Below are 15392 nucleotides of genomic sequence, written 5' to 3' on the forward strand. Positions count from 1 at the left end.
TTCTCACTCATATTTAACGTCCTAACATCATTACAATCTATGCATAACTTTCTTAAGATATTCAGATGCATATAAAACATTCAGCTGCACGCAACCTGCAAATTCCTCTGTGAATTTTGTCAGATCACTAGGATAGCAAGGGTTAAGTTTTCTTGACTTCAGTAACTTTGTTCGGTGTGGCCAGAAATATTAAGTGTCATACTGCTTCATTTTGTTCTGTAGAAGACTTGTCACTAAATCAGTTCATCATTAAGCAAATATGTGAACCCAATTAGATCTCAATACTTTAAGAGTACCTGTAGGCACTGTGGCAAATCCAGAAGTGAATCTTCCTTGCAAAACCAATGAATCATTTAATTCACATGTGACTTGTGCATTCATAGATGTGATCTTGTACTTTTAACGTGTAATCAAACACAGTATAGTCGATCATAATTGTAAACAACACTAAAAGTTCCATAAGGCTTTTTGAGTTTTTGTTCCTAACTATCATGTCTAAAATGTTTTTTTCAGGTAATACTCTGAACTTTTCCAAAGGGTAAGGGATCTGCTAGTTCCTCTAACCAGGAAACTCCAAGAGTTGAAAACAAACTCAATTACAGGGTTTCTGGCTTCCAGAATTAACACCAGGAATGACATGAGGTCTGCAGCTGATAAATTTGAATGTGCCACAAGCCGGATAAGAACTCCAGGAATAATGCCTAAGCATCTCCATGCCTGAGGTGTACCTCGACTGTTGGCAGGTGTGCTCCACAGCATATCCCTTGTTGTGGTTCTCTGATTTTTCAGCTCTTTTTTGGTCCACTCATCTTTCCTTCTAATGGAGACTACAATGTGGGGGCAGCAAGGTAGACAGGGACGGTCTGTACCCAAGTCCTGGACCCAACGTGAAGTCAGGACAGTTTTGAGCATGGATGCTGATCAGGAACTGAAGAGCACTCCCAGTCATGGAAAAAGAAATTTTGAGTCAAGTTAAAGATAACACTTAGCATTTTTATTCCTTGCAATAACTATGTTATTTTAATTCAGTCTGAGAAACAGAAGCTTCTTATTGTCAGCTTATGGTGAGGTAAAAAAAGCAGCTTTATTTTTGGATGTGCAACACAATGTACAATGCAGAACACAATATATGATGTAGAACATTATGTACATTGTGCATTACATTCCAGAATATGCCATTTTTTAAATCACCTGGAGCTTAAACACGGATCTGGGCAATACGCATATTCATTCAAAAATAATTTGAAGCCGCCTTTGCAAACCTAACAGTTCTGAATGCATAACACCACCCCCCCCAACCTCTTGATTTGACACTAATTATGTTCACTTAGTGACATTAAAACTGAGCTCTGTAGCAGCAGAGTATTTCAGCGGCCAGCTAAATGCAGAACAGCCTGTGCTTGTCAATCTCCTTTCTGCATGTTATACTGCGCTCCTGAGCCCAGCGTGTGCATCCCCGGTTTGAAGATGCAGCATCCAGCTTCATTTTACAGCTGTTAATTACAGCTTGGCTATTAATCAACGCGCTCCGCCGCCGCCGGGCAGCGTTTTCCTCGGGGCCGAGGACTGAGCGAGAAAGACGAGTAAGCACCCAGCAGGGCTTGCATGAGCCCCATCCCCCGAGACAGGAGAGCCCCCGACCACCGCTTTGCAGTGCACCCCGTACGGGGAGGGCCCAGCACGGCCGGCACCGGGCCCCGCGGCCCCTCGCAGCCCAGGCTCCCGCGGCCCCCTCGCACGCTGAGGCGCCGCGAGCCCGCGGCCTAGCATGGCCGCGCAGCGACGGGCAGATGCGCGGCGAGGCCCGTGGGCGGGAAGCGGCGGGAAGCGGCGGGAAGCGGCCCTCGCTGCCGGGCAGTGCCGGGCGCAGCGGGGCGGGGCGGTCTGGCCCCACCGCCCCCGGGGCGGCCCAGGCGGGGCGGGGCGGCCCCCCCCGGGCAGCCGCCACTTCTGCAGCTGCCGGAAGCCCCCTCTCCTCGCGCGGAAGTGACGCCTCGTGCCCCGCCCCCTCGCTCCCTCGCTCCCTCCCTCCCCCCTCCCGGCGGCGGCGGCTCCGGAGCCGGGCGCGGCTGGCGGCGGCCCGAGGCGCGGCCGGGCGGGATCATGGCGGACGGCGTGGACCACATCGACATCTACGCCGATGTGGGCGAGGAATTCAACCAGGTACGCGCGGCGGCGGGCACGGCACGGCACGGCGCGGCGCGGCCCCTCCCCTGCTTCCCTTCCTCGCCCGCCTTCGCCGCCGCGCCGCCTGCAGGGCCCTCAGCGCGGCGGCTGGGCCGCGCCGCTGCTGCCGCCGCCGCCATTGTTCGGCCGGCTCCGCCGCCGGGCTTTCCCGCCGCCGCCGAGGGCGCGGATCTGCGCGGGGAGGGGGTGGGAGTGGGGGTGGGGGCAGGCTGCGCCTCAGGCCCGTCCCGCCCTGTGCGTGCTATCGGGGCCCGGCTCGGCGGGGAGCGCCGCGCCGCCCGGCCGCGGTCGCTGAGGGGAGGCTGCTGGCGGGCAGGGCGCGAGAGAGGCCGCGGTGCGCCGAGAGCCAGCGCCTTCCCTTCCTCCCTTCGCGAGGGCCCGCGCAGGAGCGGCTCCAGATCCCTCTCCTGCTCCGGGATGCGGTGGGGAGAGCAGCAGCTCCTTCCCGGCGGCGGAGGGGAAATGCTGCCATTGTTCGCAGATGAATAAAAAAGCCGCCGAGCGGTAGCAGTTTCTCGGCCGCTCTTTGCGGGGGAGGCAGAACTAGTGCAGCTTTATTCTGCAGCACTGAAGAAACTATCTTCCTCTTTTTATGTTTTTTTATTCGTTACTCTCTCCTGGTCGTTAAAAAAGTCGCGCAGGTCTTCTTTAGAGGACGAGCTCGCATTTTGGTGAGGACGTGTGGATTAAATAAACAGAACTTGCCTGGATTACAAGCAGTCCACTTTTCTAGTTCTTTTTTTACCCCTTATCTTTCCCAAAAAGCCGTGTGCCTACTTTCCCACCGAAACCTGATGTTCATATCAGTTTTGCGTGCCATCTGTCCTGTTTGTGACTCCTGCACTTCTCCAGGTTGTGTTGCCCCAGATTGCATTGTTCCTGCCGTGGAACATAAATAACCAAGAACAACTGCACTTTCACACATTTACTGGGCTTGCCGAGCGATGCCTGATTGTAAGCCTGCCTGCCCTACAGAGAACTGGGAAATAGGTAATAGGTAATGGAAGTCACAGTTAATTTGGGTAGCAACTTATAACTGTCTCAGGAAACTTTAATTCTTTAGATATTTATTGATAAAGTAGTTCAGAAGATTACTAATCTCATAAGGCTATAAAAGAATGCCATACCAGAGAGCAGATGATGGACAGGACTGATTTGCTCTTAGTTTGTCTACATGTGAAGGTTTCTCCCTTACAGTTGAAGACCCGTTATATGAATTTAAATTGGGGTGAACCCTAGCACAAATACCATTTAGCATAAGAGTACATCTCTTCAATTTCTTTAATAGCTTGGTTTTGTTTTAATCAGTTCCAGGTAAAACACTGATAACAAATCAAGTTTTTCAGAAAAAACTAATTTAAATCCAGTAGTGTTTTGTGTAAATTCATGAGTGCAGAAGCCCTCAGATTAGACTAGTTCTGTGCTGTAAGTATAGTGCAGACAGATACTGCCAGAACAGAAGTGACGGGGGTGATCTGTTTCAGTCACACGGTCCTGGTCTACTCAGGTTATGGTTAATATTCATATTGCCTGTAGCCATGGTGCAAGGAAGGATGATGGTACAGATGAAGAGAGTCTTGTGATAATTTGGTTTAGCTTATTCCAGCAGTCAGGAGACGCTTTTGCTCTTTTGACTGTATTCACCCCAGTTGCTCTCTTGCTGGGGCTGCGTTTCTGCAATCTGCTTCCTCAGTTTGTGAACCTTGCAAAATATAGGTCAGAAAAGTGAGAAGAGGCTAATGCCCCTTTTCCCTCAGCTTGGCCTTGGTTTTTGTGTGGTTGTGGGGGTTTCTTTTGGAAGTGGTGGTGTTTGTTTTTTTCCCCCCCCCCCCAGAATTTTGCTGTTTGTTCTTTTCCAGGTTTCATTTTTTGTGGCATTCATGTTGTCTCAGGACCTGCTCAGTTGAACTATATTACTTTAAAATAGAAAATTTTACTGGGAGAGATTGACACCTCTGCACTTTCCCATTTCCTTCTGTCAAATATGAAAGAAGGCTAGTTGTTACTGTCTACAGTATTATTTACTACCTCTAATTCTGACATCATTGTGATGGGTCCTCTAGAAACTCCTATTTGTGAATTACTGGTTCTGATTTGAAGCTGACAGCTTAAATTGATGAGACGGGACATGGCTCTGCATATCTGTGGATGGTTGAAGAGGACAGTTGAGAAAATACTGTAGGGAGAAAATGATTTGCATTATTAATTTTTTTTATGTAGCAGACATTTTACAGAACACTGTATTTGTAAGGAAGAATTGCTTTATATGTAAAGCAATAAGCTATTGTTTTTGGGTTGACTTACCAAATTTGGATTTGACTTCCCAATATTGGTTGGAGTTGGACTATAGGAACCCTTTTCTCTAGTTTGACCAGTAGCAGGGACTGAAAAAGATACTGTGTAGCTTTGTCGTTCTTCTGGGTACAGTATAACTGTATTTATACCCAAGCTGGGACAAAACTTTTCTTTGCATCTGTAGTAAATGGGTCATTTAGGACTTGTGGCTGGATGAGCTTCCCTTCCTTGTTTTGTCGTGTCTGGGCCTCAAGGTAGACATCCTTCAGGCTCTTCTGGGATTTTTTTTTTTTTTTTAATTCTTTTTTCCAGGAAGATGGGAGGGATGTTCTGCTTGATTAGTGCTAAATGGACCACAGGTTATATGGGTAAAATAAAGACCACAGAGCCATGGGTTTACAAGCTGGCTAAGATGGATGACAACTGAGAACTGTCTTGGGTTGTATTTAGTGTTGGTTGCAATGAGTTGACTTACTTGACTTGAAGTCAGATCTTTTGAGTGAAAATGCATCTTTGCTGTTCCATCTGGAGCTCATCAAAACTATGTCTGTGTTGCCTCTTACCCTTTCATTGACTTATTGTTCATCATAATCGTATTCTTTGTCCTTGGGCTTACAGCTTTACTCAATTTGGGTCCCACCAGTTGTATTTATTTTTTTTAATTGTGCTTTCCTTTTTTTTGTCTTTTTTTTTTTTCCTCCTTTTTTCTTTTTTTTTTGAGAACTTGGTTGAGTCATTTTCCATTTTGTTCTTCTAAGCTGGCTTCCTCATCCAGTGGTCTTTTGTATTTATTTAAAGTCTCGTTTTGAGACTAGAATCTCATAAGTGGAATACTTCCTGCGTACATTGCTTGTGACCTGTAAGAAATGGGTATTGCATGGCATATTTTACTTTGACCATCTCACTACACATCTTGCTTTTCAAGAAAGAGATCTGTGCTGCACCTGAGAACTGCATTATCTGCATACAAATGCCTGAGGCTGGCATTCTCTTGGTGGCAGAAGACTGCAATAAGATTAGGGGCATTTTAGCAAATACTAGGGTGTGGTTTTGTACACAAAAACCTAGAGTATCTGTGCATTATACTGAGATAATGAGGAGCCTGTGCATGAGGCCAGCTTGGGCCTGACTCAAGGTTGCTTGCAACTTTGGCCAGCAAACTGGGTTACTTTCCTGCAGTCATGAAGATGTGAGCACGCATTGTCAAGTTCTCCGATGAGCTTTGCATTTCCCAAGTTTTTTTTTCACATATACACATGCACATAATTAGACAGTAAAAAATGGGTTTGTTATACATATGTATACATGTAAAAATCCTTATGACCAAGCAGAGGATACAAAACAATTTAAGGATCTCTTATTTTAATGCTGTGGAAAAAGCGCTTGCTTTGTTTATACTCTAATGAGTATATTTGCATAGTTGCATTGTGGATACATCTAAACATGCCTGTAATGTTCTAGTTTGATATTTAAATGCTAACAAATTAGAAATGAAAGAGTTTTGACTTTGTATTTTGTAAATGGATAATAAAAGTGATTTAGATGGAATAAGCAGCTAAGAGGCTAATTATCTGGAAACCTCTGTGGCTACAGATTCTTGGGAACATGTTAGTTACTCTCTTGATTTCTTGTCTATAACAGAGAAAAATGTTTTTTTCTGTAATGAATAATAAAGGCTAGCCTTTAATGGCCACATAAAACAGGTTATTAAAAACAGCCTTTATATCAGGAAGACAGTTGTCTTATTATGGGAGGGGATGGACACATTGGGGTTTAATAAATTTCTACTCAGAAGGGCAGAGCTGTCCTGGTCATAAGCTGGCAGACCTGTATTTATTATAAAATGTATGCACAATACCTTATTGCATATGTATTTCGTCAGTTCTGTTGATCTGCTGAAAGGGGCCTGGGGAAGTGGTAACCTTTGTATGTTTGCAAATGTCAAACTACAAAGAAAACTTGAGATCATCTCATCTGGCGGCTCTTAGCTTTGTTCTAATGCAAACAGCAATACTACCTATGTTTAATTTATACTTTTGACCACTTGTGAATTTTTAGTTACTCTGTTTGACAAGGGATCAGACTGCTTAAATTTTAGTGGTGTGCCAGTTGTAGAGCTGAGAGTGTTTGGGCCTGTAGAGTAAACGTGAATCTTGCGGTCTAACAAACTTGTCCACCGTGCTGGATGTTTCTGCCACAGGCAGTGTGCTATTTTAGAAACATCAAAGGCCTGCTGTTTTGTTAAGGTTCTAGTTTGTGTGTTCAGGCAGCTAATCAAGACCAGGAAGATTTTTGCTTATCTTTAACTTGTTATTGTTCAGACCTACAAACTTTTTTTTAAAGTGAGGATGCTAATATGTATGTAGAGTTTTTGACCACATATCCTGTAACTTGAATGAAAAAGTGATAAGGGAGAAGCTAGATAATTTGCTTTTTCTTAATTAAATGTTCTGTTCAGAAACAATAGCAATTTTTTTCCATGAAATTTTATTTACATCACTGATTTTTTTAAAATGTCTTTTTGGAGGTGTAATTTAGTGTTTAACTCTTAAATTGAACAGAGTTGGGCAGAAAAATCAAGTCTCAGAGATGTATGTACAGTTTAAAGAAATTTTATTTTTAAAAAAAAGTTTCCCAAACAGCATTCTTAAAGGTAGTGACCAGTTCTCCTCTGCAACTCAGAGGAGTATGGCTGCTAAGTTCCAAAAAGAAATAACACTTATAATTTGTTCCTTCTGGACATGACCGTGATGTTCCATGTGTTTAGAGCTCTCATATTTGAATGTTGCAAAACACTTTAAATGGTGACTAAAATACAAAATACTGAGGAAGGCTGAGTAACTGGAAGTGTAATAGCTAGTCTGGCATGAATCTTTGAGAGCATATCTTTTCAGTACCCTTTTTATTCACCCAGTCCCACTTGATAGCACAGAATGTGGAATTTCAGTCCTGATTTTCCAGAGCAAATGATCTAGTATTTCAAACTGTGGTCTAGTTAAAACATGGGCTTTGGAAATGCATTGCTACTCTGAGTCGGTTGTAGACGGGGCCAGAATAACGATGCTGACTTTGTTTCTAAGCATGTTTATCTGTAAGATTGTGAATGACTATAATTGAGCAGAAGTAATTTCTATTCATGCTTGATGGTCTTCTCCTAACTAAGGAAGTCAGAAAAGGTCAAAAACAGTTCCTGGTATGGGCAGAGCATTTGTTGAAATAGCTAAGACTAGAGAAGTAACACTTCCTGTATTCTTTTTCTTACTCTTCTGCATCTAGGAAAGAAGGGTGTGTTTAGGTGAGTTTCCATGGTACACGTATGAAGGAGGAAGGGTTGTTGGATCTTGTGCAACAGCCATTGAGACACCTGTCTTCCAATTACACTTGCAGTTGCTGACTCGGATCATTCTTAATCATCTAACCACACACCTTGTTGACAGACTGGTAACTGAATGAATTCCATGCTGGCTGCAAAACCAGCACGATGTAAGAAGCGATTATGGTGAGCAACATCAGGTTTTCTGTTGTGTCTTTACCGATTTAAATTAAGGCACTGATGCTATCGGGCACTATTTGCCCCCCCAAAATTACATGCAGACTGCGCTGCCCTGATAATTCTCTTCCTTCTTTGATGGTGACCTGAAAGCCTATGTGATAGAAACTTGATCTGTTTCAGAGTTTCTTGCCACTAGGAAAGTGCAGCAGAGCTGTGGACTGCCACCTGCTCTGGTATTTTGGCAATGCTGACCTCAGCCTTCTCGGAGAGATAGGTTAGTGTACATCTGCTTTGAGACTGGTGGCTGCCTGTTTGGATCTGTCTACCAAGACTAAATTCTACTTCCCTGAAGTCATCATCCATACACACAGATGACTAGAATTACTGCATGTTTAGCAGAGGATTTCCTTAATTGCCTTGTGACATCATCCTTAATCTTGCTTTAAGATGTCATGTTTAGGCTTGTCCCAGGCAGTTCTTTGAGCCTATGTTCATTAGCTATGATGACAGGAGGAATCAAACTGAGACAGAAAACTGGACAGACTAGGTGAAAATATGAAACCCTTACTTAATGTAATGATTATAGACTTACCTTAAGAGAGAGAAATTTTCTGTTGAAGTTCAGGGCGTACTGGGACAGTGCAGTTTACTGAGCATCAAATCTAGTGATTGCCAAAACTTAGCTTATTGGGGGTTTTTTTGTTTGTTTGGGGTTTTTGGGGGGGTGGTGGTTTTTGTTTTGTTTTTTTTTTTTATTTTTATTTTAGTGATACTCCCTCTGTATGTGTAGCAGTTGATAATATTTTCATATTTTCAAGACAGCTGATCATCTGATGATGGTTGTGCATATATTGGGTTTTCAACTGAGATTGCTACCTTTGCAGCCTGTTTTCTGTGCCATTTCTGTGGAATCCAACTTGATTCTCTCTAGTCACCATATCTGGTGCCTTGAACTATTCTATCTAGGATGCTCCTGTGGGTTTCTAGATAAAAATTCACAAGATAGTGGATGCTGAAATATCTCTGATATCAAAACCTGATGAGGCGGTTTCTCTTCTGCATCAGGGTGGAAGAGTGCAGGAAGCCTCTGCAGGCTTTTGAAGTCCAGCTGTTGCATGTGGCAAAGCAACCTGTGAAAGTCAATGGAAAAGCTGAAGGTTAATGTTAAACACTGCTAGGCTCTCCTAAGCTTTGTCAGACCACTGTTGTTGACTGAGAAGTTATTGCCTTCCTGTCAGTAGACATTTAGATGGTGCGCCTCTCTCTCACAGATTGGGCTGTTCGATCATAAGTGATTGCTAGGATAGTAAAAAAGGATAGCAGCATCCCATTGCGGAATTGATCATCAATGAATATGATGAGTGGCAGTATATAAGATGAAAAATGGCAAGTATCAAAAGAAGCCTTTGTTTTAAAAATAGTTCCTTAATGCAAGTATACAACACCCAGCTTCATTCATATTTGGAATTAAGTCATCCCACTGATTAAAGTTACACTGTGTTTTTAAAAAAAGGTTTTGCATGTTTTTGTGAAGGAGATTATAATTTACAGTCCACATGTTTTACTCTTCTCCTAATTGGCTGCCTTTGGTGATGACAGTACTGCTGTCTTTATAATAAAAAGTAATATGGCTTGGTAGTAGCACATCAGCAGATAGAGGCAGTTGGTGCTCAGGCCCCTCCATCTACCTAACACACTGTTTGCATAGTCTGCTTCAGCCTAAATTTAGTCTGGCCTTTTGGACCAAGTATTCCTACCACACTTAGGAGTCAAAGCTGTCTGAAGGGCCACTGATTGCTCCTGGCCTGTTTGTTCCCATTTAGCAGGTAGGATTCAGTTGTTGAGCTCATGAAGCAGAACTTCTGGAAAGAAACTCCCATTTCCATTCCCTCTGAAAGGAATCTAGTTCACTTGGCCAGAACTGTGCTGTAACCTGTACGAACCCAAGGGAGAAGGGAGTGATTCACTGCAAAACCCCACGATTATTTTCTGAACCAAAACGTTCCAGGGGCTGCAGTGATGCTGTAGAATAGTCCCTCTGTAGCTCATTAATAAATAAATATTTAATAAACACAAACCCTTGGGTTTATTAAATTTAATTAAACAAAATAGAATTCTGTCCCTGTCTGGCTCCTCTGTGAATGAGGAGATAAAAATCAAGTTAGGAATGCAGTAGAAATCTGAAAGGTAGAATGTTGTGTTTGTCTGTAGGGTTTCTCTAGAAGCTCGGCCTGTTCACTGTACCAAATGTTTTGATGGAAAAAAGATTTGCTTGAGAGTGGATGTTAGCCTGTCATTTTGCATGTTGCTCATGCTTGCCAGTGTCTATAATTCTGGGAGCAGGGCTTGTGGGTTTTTTGGATTTCTGTTTATTTTACAAGGGCAAAAGTGTTGCAATGCAAAACAGTGGCCAGAAGTATTTTTTGTTGATCCCTCACCCCAGCAATTTAGAATATAATAAAGTCATAAGAATTTTATATACCTTAATGTGGATGGAACTGGGGCTTAGCTTTTCAGCAGCGATGTGTAGGTTTTGGATCAGACTTACCATGTCTGTGGAATATGGCAGTTATCACAGCATTTTGTTTCAGGTAAGTTTTAAGAGTGTTTAATGTTAAATATAATCAAGGTGTCTTTGTATTTTAGGAAGCTGAATATGGTGGACATGATCAGATTGATTTATATGATGATGTAATTTCTCCATCTGCAAATAATGGAGATGCCCCAGAAGATCGTGATTACATGGATTCTCTCCCACCATCTGTTGGGGATGATGTAGGTAAAGGAGCTGCACCGAATGTTGTCTATACGTATACTGGAAAGAGAATTGCCTTGTACATTGGAAATCTTACTTGGGTAAGTATCTAATTACTATTTAGGTGTAGCTAGGAATTTTAAAATTATGAACATAATTCTTTGTAAATAATTTTGTCTTAAAAATTGTTTTATATGAAATACTAAGAGTACAGCAAAGCAGGTATTTTTTTGTTGGTTTTTCTCTTTTACCTGAAATTTACCTGAGCCTGTCTGGAGCTGTCTTGATGTCTAAAAAATAGAGGAAATCTTCAGTAAATACAAACTTTAAAGTTTCCGCTTGTGTTTTAAGTGTTATGAAGGGGTATTTGTGCTACTATCTTCTTAAGGTTTTCAGAGAACTGAATGAAAGAGGAGAACAAGCTTAAACTATGAAATACTTCATGCCTGCAGGTACTTCAAGGCTACTGAATGAACCCATTTTTTAGTAAACTCATGCTGAAGTTTTTAGTTTAAAAAGGAGCTGGAAGGTTCTCTGGTATTTTCTTGAAATTACTTTTCACATTTTCCCAGGGCCTTTTTCCACTTCCCGTTTTGCAGGGCACTGACTCTTACAACAAAACTGTTTTCAGGTATTTGCCTTGAGGCTTATTTCTGCGGTCTTAGGAGTAACAGGTTTGGGATAACTCACTGAACAGCAGTTGCCCTTAAGACAATTACTTTTGTTAGTATTAAAGCATTTTAAAATCAATTGTGGTTAAGCAAACAAAGTGCAAGATCTAGTCAGTAGCGGAATTAACTGGAGTTTTTATCTGTTTACCTGAAATCCAATACTTCCAGGTCCACACATGCAAAATTCTCATTCAAGGTTTTTTCCCTTCTGATTAATTTCTTACTAGTGCTAAACTGAAAAAGAATGCTTTATAGGCGCTTAGGTGTTTTTTCATTAGTTATTACAGTATTCTAATTTCAGGAGCTAATAGGTAAGTAAAGGAGCCCTGTTGACTTAACAGTTGTACCATTCTAAAATACATGAATGGAATCAGTAAAATGCACATGAATTAGCTGAACTTGTCCAAGTCAAATTTCACAATTTCTGAAGCAGGTAGGCCAATGTTCAGCAGTTAGTACCTATTACTCATTACTTGGGTTCACAAATGAAGTTATCCACAAAAAGGGCATTTATCTACTCTAGTGTTGCTACTGTGTTTGTTTTCTTTGCATTTAGCGCTCAGCAAAGTAATTTGTTGAATTTTTAAAATAAGCTTTGATTTGAGGGAGATCAGATAAATAGTTCAGAATCTTGAAAGCCTGTTTTGCACTTCCCATGTGAAATTTAAAGAAGTGATGGAGTTACAGAAGTAGGAAGAAAACCATAAGTATTAGTGTATTTGTGTATCTTTGGATATGAGTGAAATTGTTAAACATTACATAGTAATTAATAGGAAGTTACACCAAGTAGGTTTGGTTAAGTGGAAGTCGTCGTTTCTAACCCTAGTTTCTGTACTAGTTTCCCTTCTTTTGTCTGTAAATCCTCCTATTTTAGTGCAAATAACATGTAGTTCACTAAACTATTGCTAGTCAAAGCTCTCATAAAGAGCACCTGGTTAATATGGTGTTTAAAATTGACTTCTGTGTGGAAATAATAGAATCAGTGGGAGAAAAAATGGATTGGGTGTGGAAAAAGTAACAGTTATTGAAATAGTCCAGTTTAAGCCTTGTACTCTCAGAAGACAAAAGTTACTCAAATACAATTTTTTTTTTTGCATACTGTAAATGGTATACTGTGGGGAGGGGTTGATGCAATGTAGCATACGGGGAAGTGTGTATATTTTTAAAATTAATTTTCTGAGGGTTGTAAAATATAAGGGACTGTTCTTCAAAAGTCAGAAAATATTGATGGCCTGAATAAAGTATTCCTCTTGACCAATTTCACACACACGAAAGAATCCATGGAAAACTTAGTTGCCCTTTTCCTGGTGTTTTAGATAAGCTTTCATAGTTGAATATTAAAAATATTTTTCAGTGGACAACAGATGAAGACTTAACTGAAGCAGTTCATTCACTGGGGGTAAATGATATTTTGGAGATAAAATTCTTTGAAAATCGTGCTAATGGCCAGTCTAAAGGGTAAGAACTTGTCATTTGTTTTTTCTGTAAATGGACTGAAGTTTGGGAGGGTGGAAATGAGGAAAGAGTTCTCAATTTTCATAACTGTCAGTATATGAACTGATAATCTTTATTTATTGATATCTAACAATGATTGGGTATATAATTTCATACTAATGACTTAAATTTCAGGCATAAATTTTTATGATGGTATTGTGTGTCTCATTATTTCGTGAGTTAAATCTTGTTGGCCATCTTCATTAAGACTATTCCTAGATTTCAGTTAGTGTGGTGGTGGTACTTGTTCCTCATAGTGTAAATACTGTTTCCCCCAACCTCCATTATTAAATCTTTCTTTATATCTTTATTTTTCATTATCTGTTGAAAGTGAGCGCTTGAACCTATTTTTCACTGGCAACCTAATCTTCCTTGCATGCATGTGCCTTTCTCTCTCCTTAGTAGTAATGAGAACACAGTGAATGCTTAATAATAACTTGGTCATGTGAATTCATATATAGTGTATTGATTTTCTACCAAAAAGCTGCCTTTGTTTTGATGTATTTTGATGCATCTTGTACTTGCACTTTTGGTGGTTCTTATATGTCCTAGAATGAGTTATTTTATCTGTTCTGAAAACTGGACTAAGACCCATGAGACAGTTTCTGTATCTAGTTTTCAAGTATTCTTTTGCTTACTGTGTGTAACTTTTTTCATGAGGCATCAGGATATCCAGGAAATGGAAAAACTGTGGTGTAACTTTTTTTTTTCTTCCTTTCAGGTTTGCCCTTGTGGGTGTGGGATCAGAAGCATCCTCCAAAAAGTTGATGGATTTGTTGCCTAAAAGAGAATTGCATGGGCAGAATCCTGTTGTAACTCCGTGTAATAAACAATTTCTGAGTCAGTTTGAAATGCAGTCAAGGAAAAGTAAGCCTTTCTTATGTGTTGTCTCGGAAAAACAGCAGTTTATTCCAAAAGCAGTATGGCAGTTTTTCTCTGATATTTCTACACAGATTTTCATCTGATAATTTCTACACAGTTTAAAATAGCTATAAAATACTTACAGTCCAGGTGAATGAAGTTGCATCTTTGTTTAAAGATGATCCTCTTAAATAAAAATTTAAAAAATCACTTAATACACTGAAGAACTGTTATTTTGGCAAGAGATAGCACTCCCTGAAAGAAGGTTGCAGCTTTGTGAAACTCTTGTCTTACAGTTGGAGAAGCTTTCTCAATTTCTTGTGGATGTAATTTAAAAAAAAGCACAAGAGCAATTAGGACTTCAATATTTGTGGACAAACTGGACTAAATTCTGATGTCTGGACAGGCTGTGCTTATGACAGAATGGGAGAGATTCTGTGTTGTGCTTTCCTCCAGCACCTTGTCTTGTGGTTCCCAGTTCTAATAGTTTGTGGCCTTGGGCTGCATTAAAGGAAGGACTGACAGTCTCCCCAGATGCTATTCCATTAGTATGGGGCATACTGGAACACTGCTGTATTTTAGTAAAGCACTTTTTCCTCCCCAAATGCTTTGGGTTTGGGTACCGAGGAACAAGTTGGTGCTTATAAGTCACGCTTTAGTGCTGCATAAAACTTTAGATCAAGTGTTGAAAAGCTTTAACCTATTTTGATTTATGTAATTACACTTTTGCTTTTCCATTGCAGCCACACAGTCTGGCCAGATGTCTGGGGAAGGTAAAGCTGGTCCCCCAGGAGGAAGCTCACGAGCAGCATTTCCACCTAGTAATAGAGGGCGAGGCCGTTTTCCAGGTGCCATTCCAGGTGGAGACAGATTCCCTGGACCAGCAGGGCCAGGGGGGCCACCACCACCTTTCCCAGGTATAATAATTCATATGTGGAGTTTGTTTCATTTGTGCTTTCTTGTGTTAATGCAGCATACTTATTTGGGAAATTATAAAGATCAAGGCAACTCAGTAGTGTGCTATAATCAGTGTTCACAGCTGGATTGTAGGATTCGATTATATTTCTTTGTTGATATTCAAACAGGGAGTTGTACGTCCTAAATTTGATAGCAATATAATAACATCTTTTAGAGACATTCTTTATAATGTGTCAATGTACGTATTTTTGAAGTATGAAAAAATTAAGATGGATCATGCTAGCAAGTAGACTTGTCTTTAGTGCAGCGTAGTTCAGATTTTCTGATTTGCTGTATGAGTTGAGTATGCCTGTGTTGCAGACCATAAAGTAACTTTTCCTTACTGCATTACAAGTTTGCACATCATCAGAAATTCAGCTTTGATTCATGCCCACTGACAGGTCAGTTAGTTGGCACTTAGAGTACCACAAATTTGAAGAGGAGGTGTTCATGTTTAGTCAGGTATCTGATATGGGAGAAATCTCTGTTAAACAATCAGGCTTGCATTGCAGTGAAGTTCTTATTTCAGCTTAAGTATTTTTAATAAATGTCATTCAGTAGTAGATTGTCTACAAACAGTCAAAGGGACATGATCAAATTGAAAAATCACTGATGAGGACCTGAAAGTAGGTTTGCGTACTGCATTTACCTTACCTTCTCTAATATAGCATTTCCCATA

General features: G+C 41.0%; 1 protein-coding gene across 6 annotated transcripts in view; it reads left to right on the forward strand.

Annotated features, from left to right (window-relative positions):
* Window positions 1–2013: 2013 nt before the first annotated feature.
* The window catches only part of CPSF6 (cleavage and polyadenylation specific factor 6), a 31382-nt gene continuing 18003 nt past the window's right edge, over window positions 2014–15392 (forward strand). For 4 of the 6 annotated variants that reach the window (XM_072863362.1, XM_072863370.1, XM_072863393.1 and 1 more), the window contains exons 1-5: window positions 2014–2163; window positions 10622–10831; window positions 12756–12859; window positions 13617–13762; window positions 14500–14673. In XM_072863362.1, the coding sequence (XP_072719463.1) occupies window positions 2104–2163; window positions 10622–10831; window positions 12756–12859; window positions 13617–13762; window positions 14500–14673 (694 nt within the window). In that variant the 5' untranslated portion in view covers window positions 2014–2103. Of the gene's footprint in view, window positions 2164–7758; window positions 7778–7869; window positions 7982–10621; window positions 10832–12755; window positions 12860–13616; window positions 13763–14499; window positions 14674–15392 lie in introns of all 6 variants that reach the window. The other 2 variants (XM_072863379.1, XM_072863385.1) reach the window with 2 other exon arrangements.

The sequence above is a fragment of the Ciconia boyciana genome, chromosome 1, assembly GCF_034638445.1.
Source record: "Ciconia boyciana chromosome 1, ASM3463844v1, whole genome shotgun sequence".
In the NCBI taxonomy this organism is placed as follows: Eukaryota; Metazoa; Chordata; class Aves; order Ciconiiformes; family Ciconiidae; genus Ciconia; species Ciconia boyciana.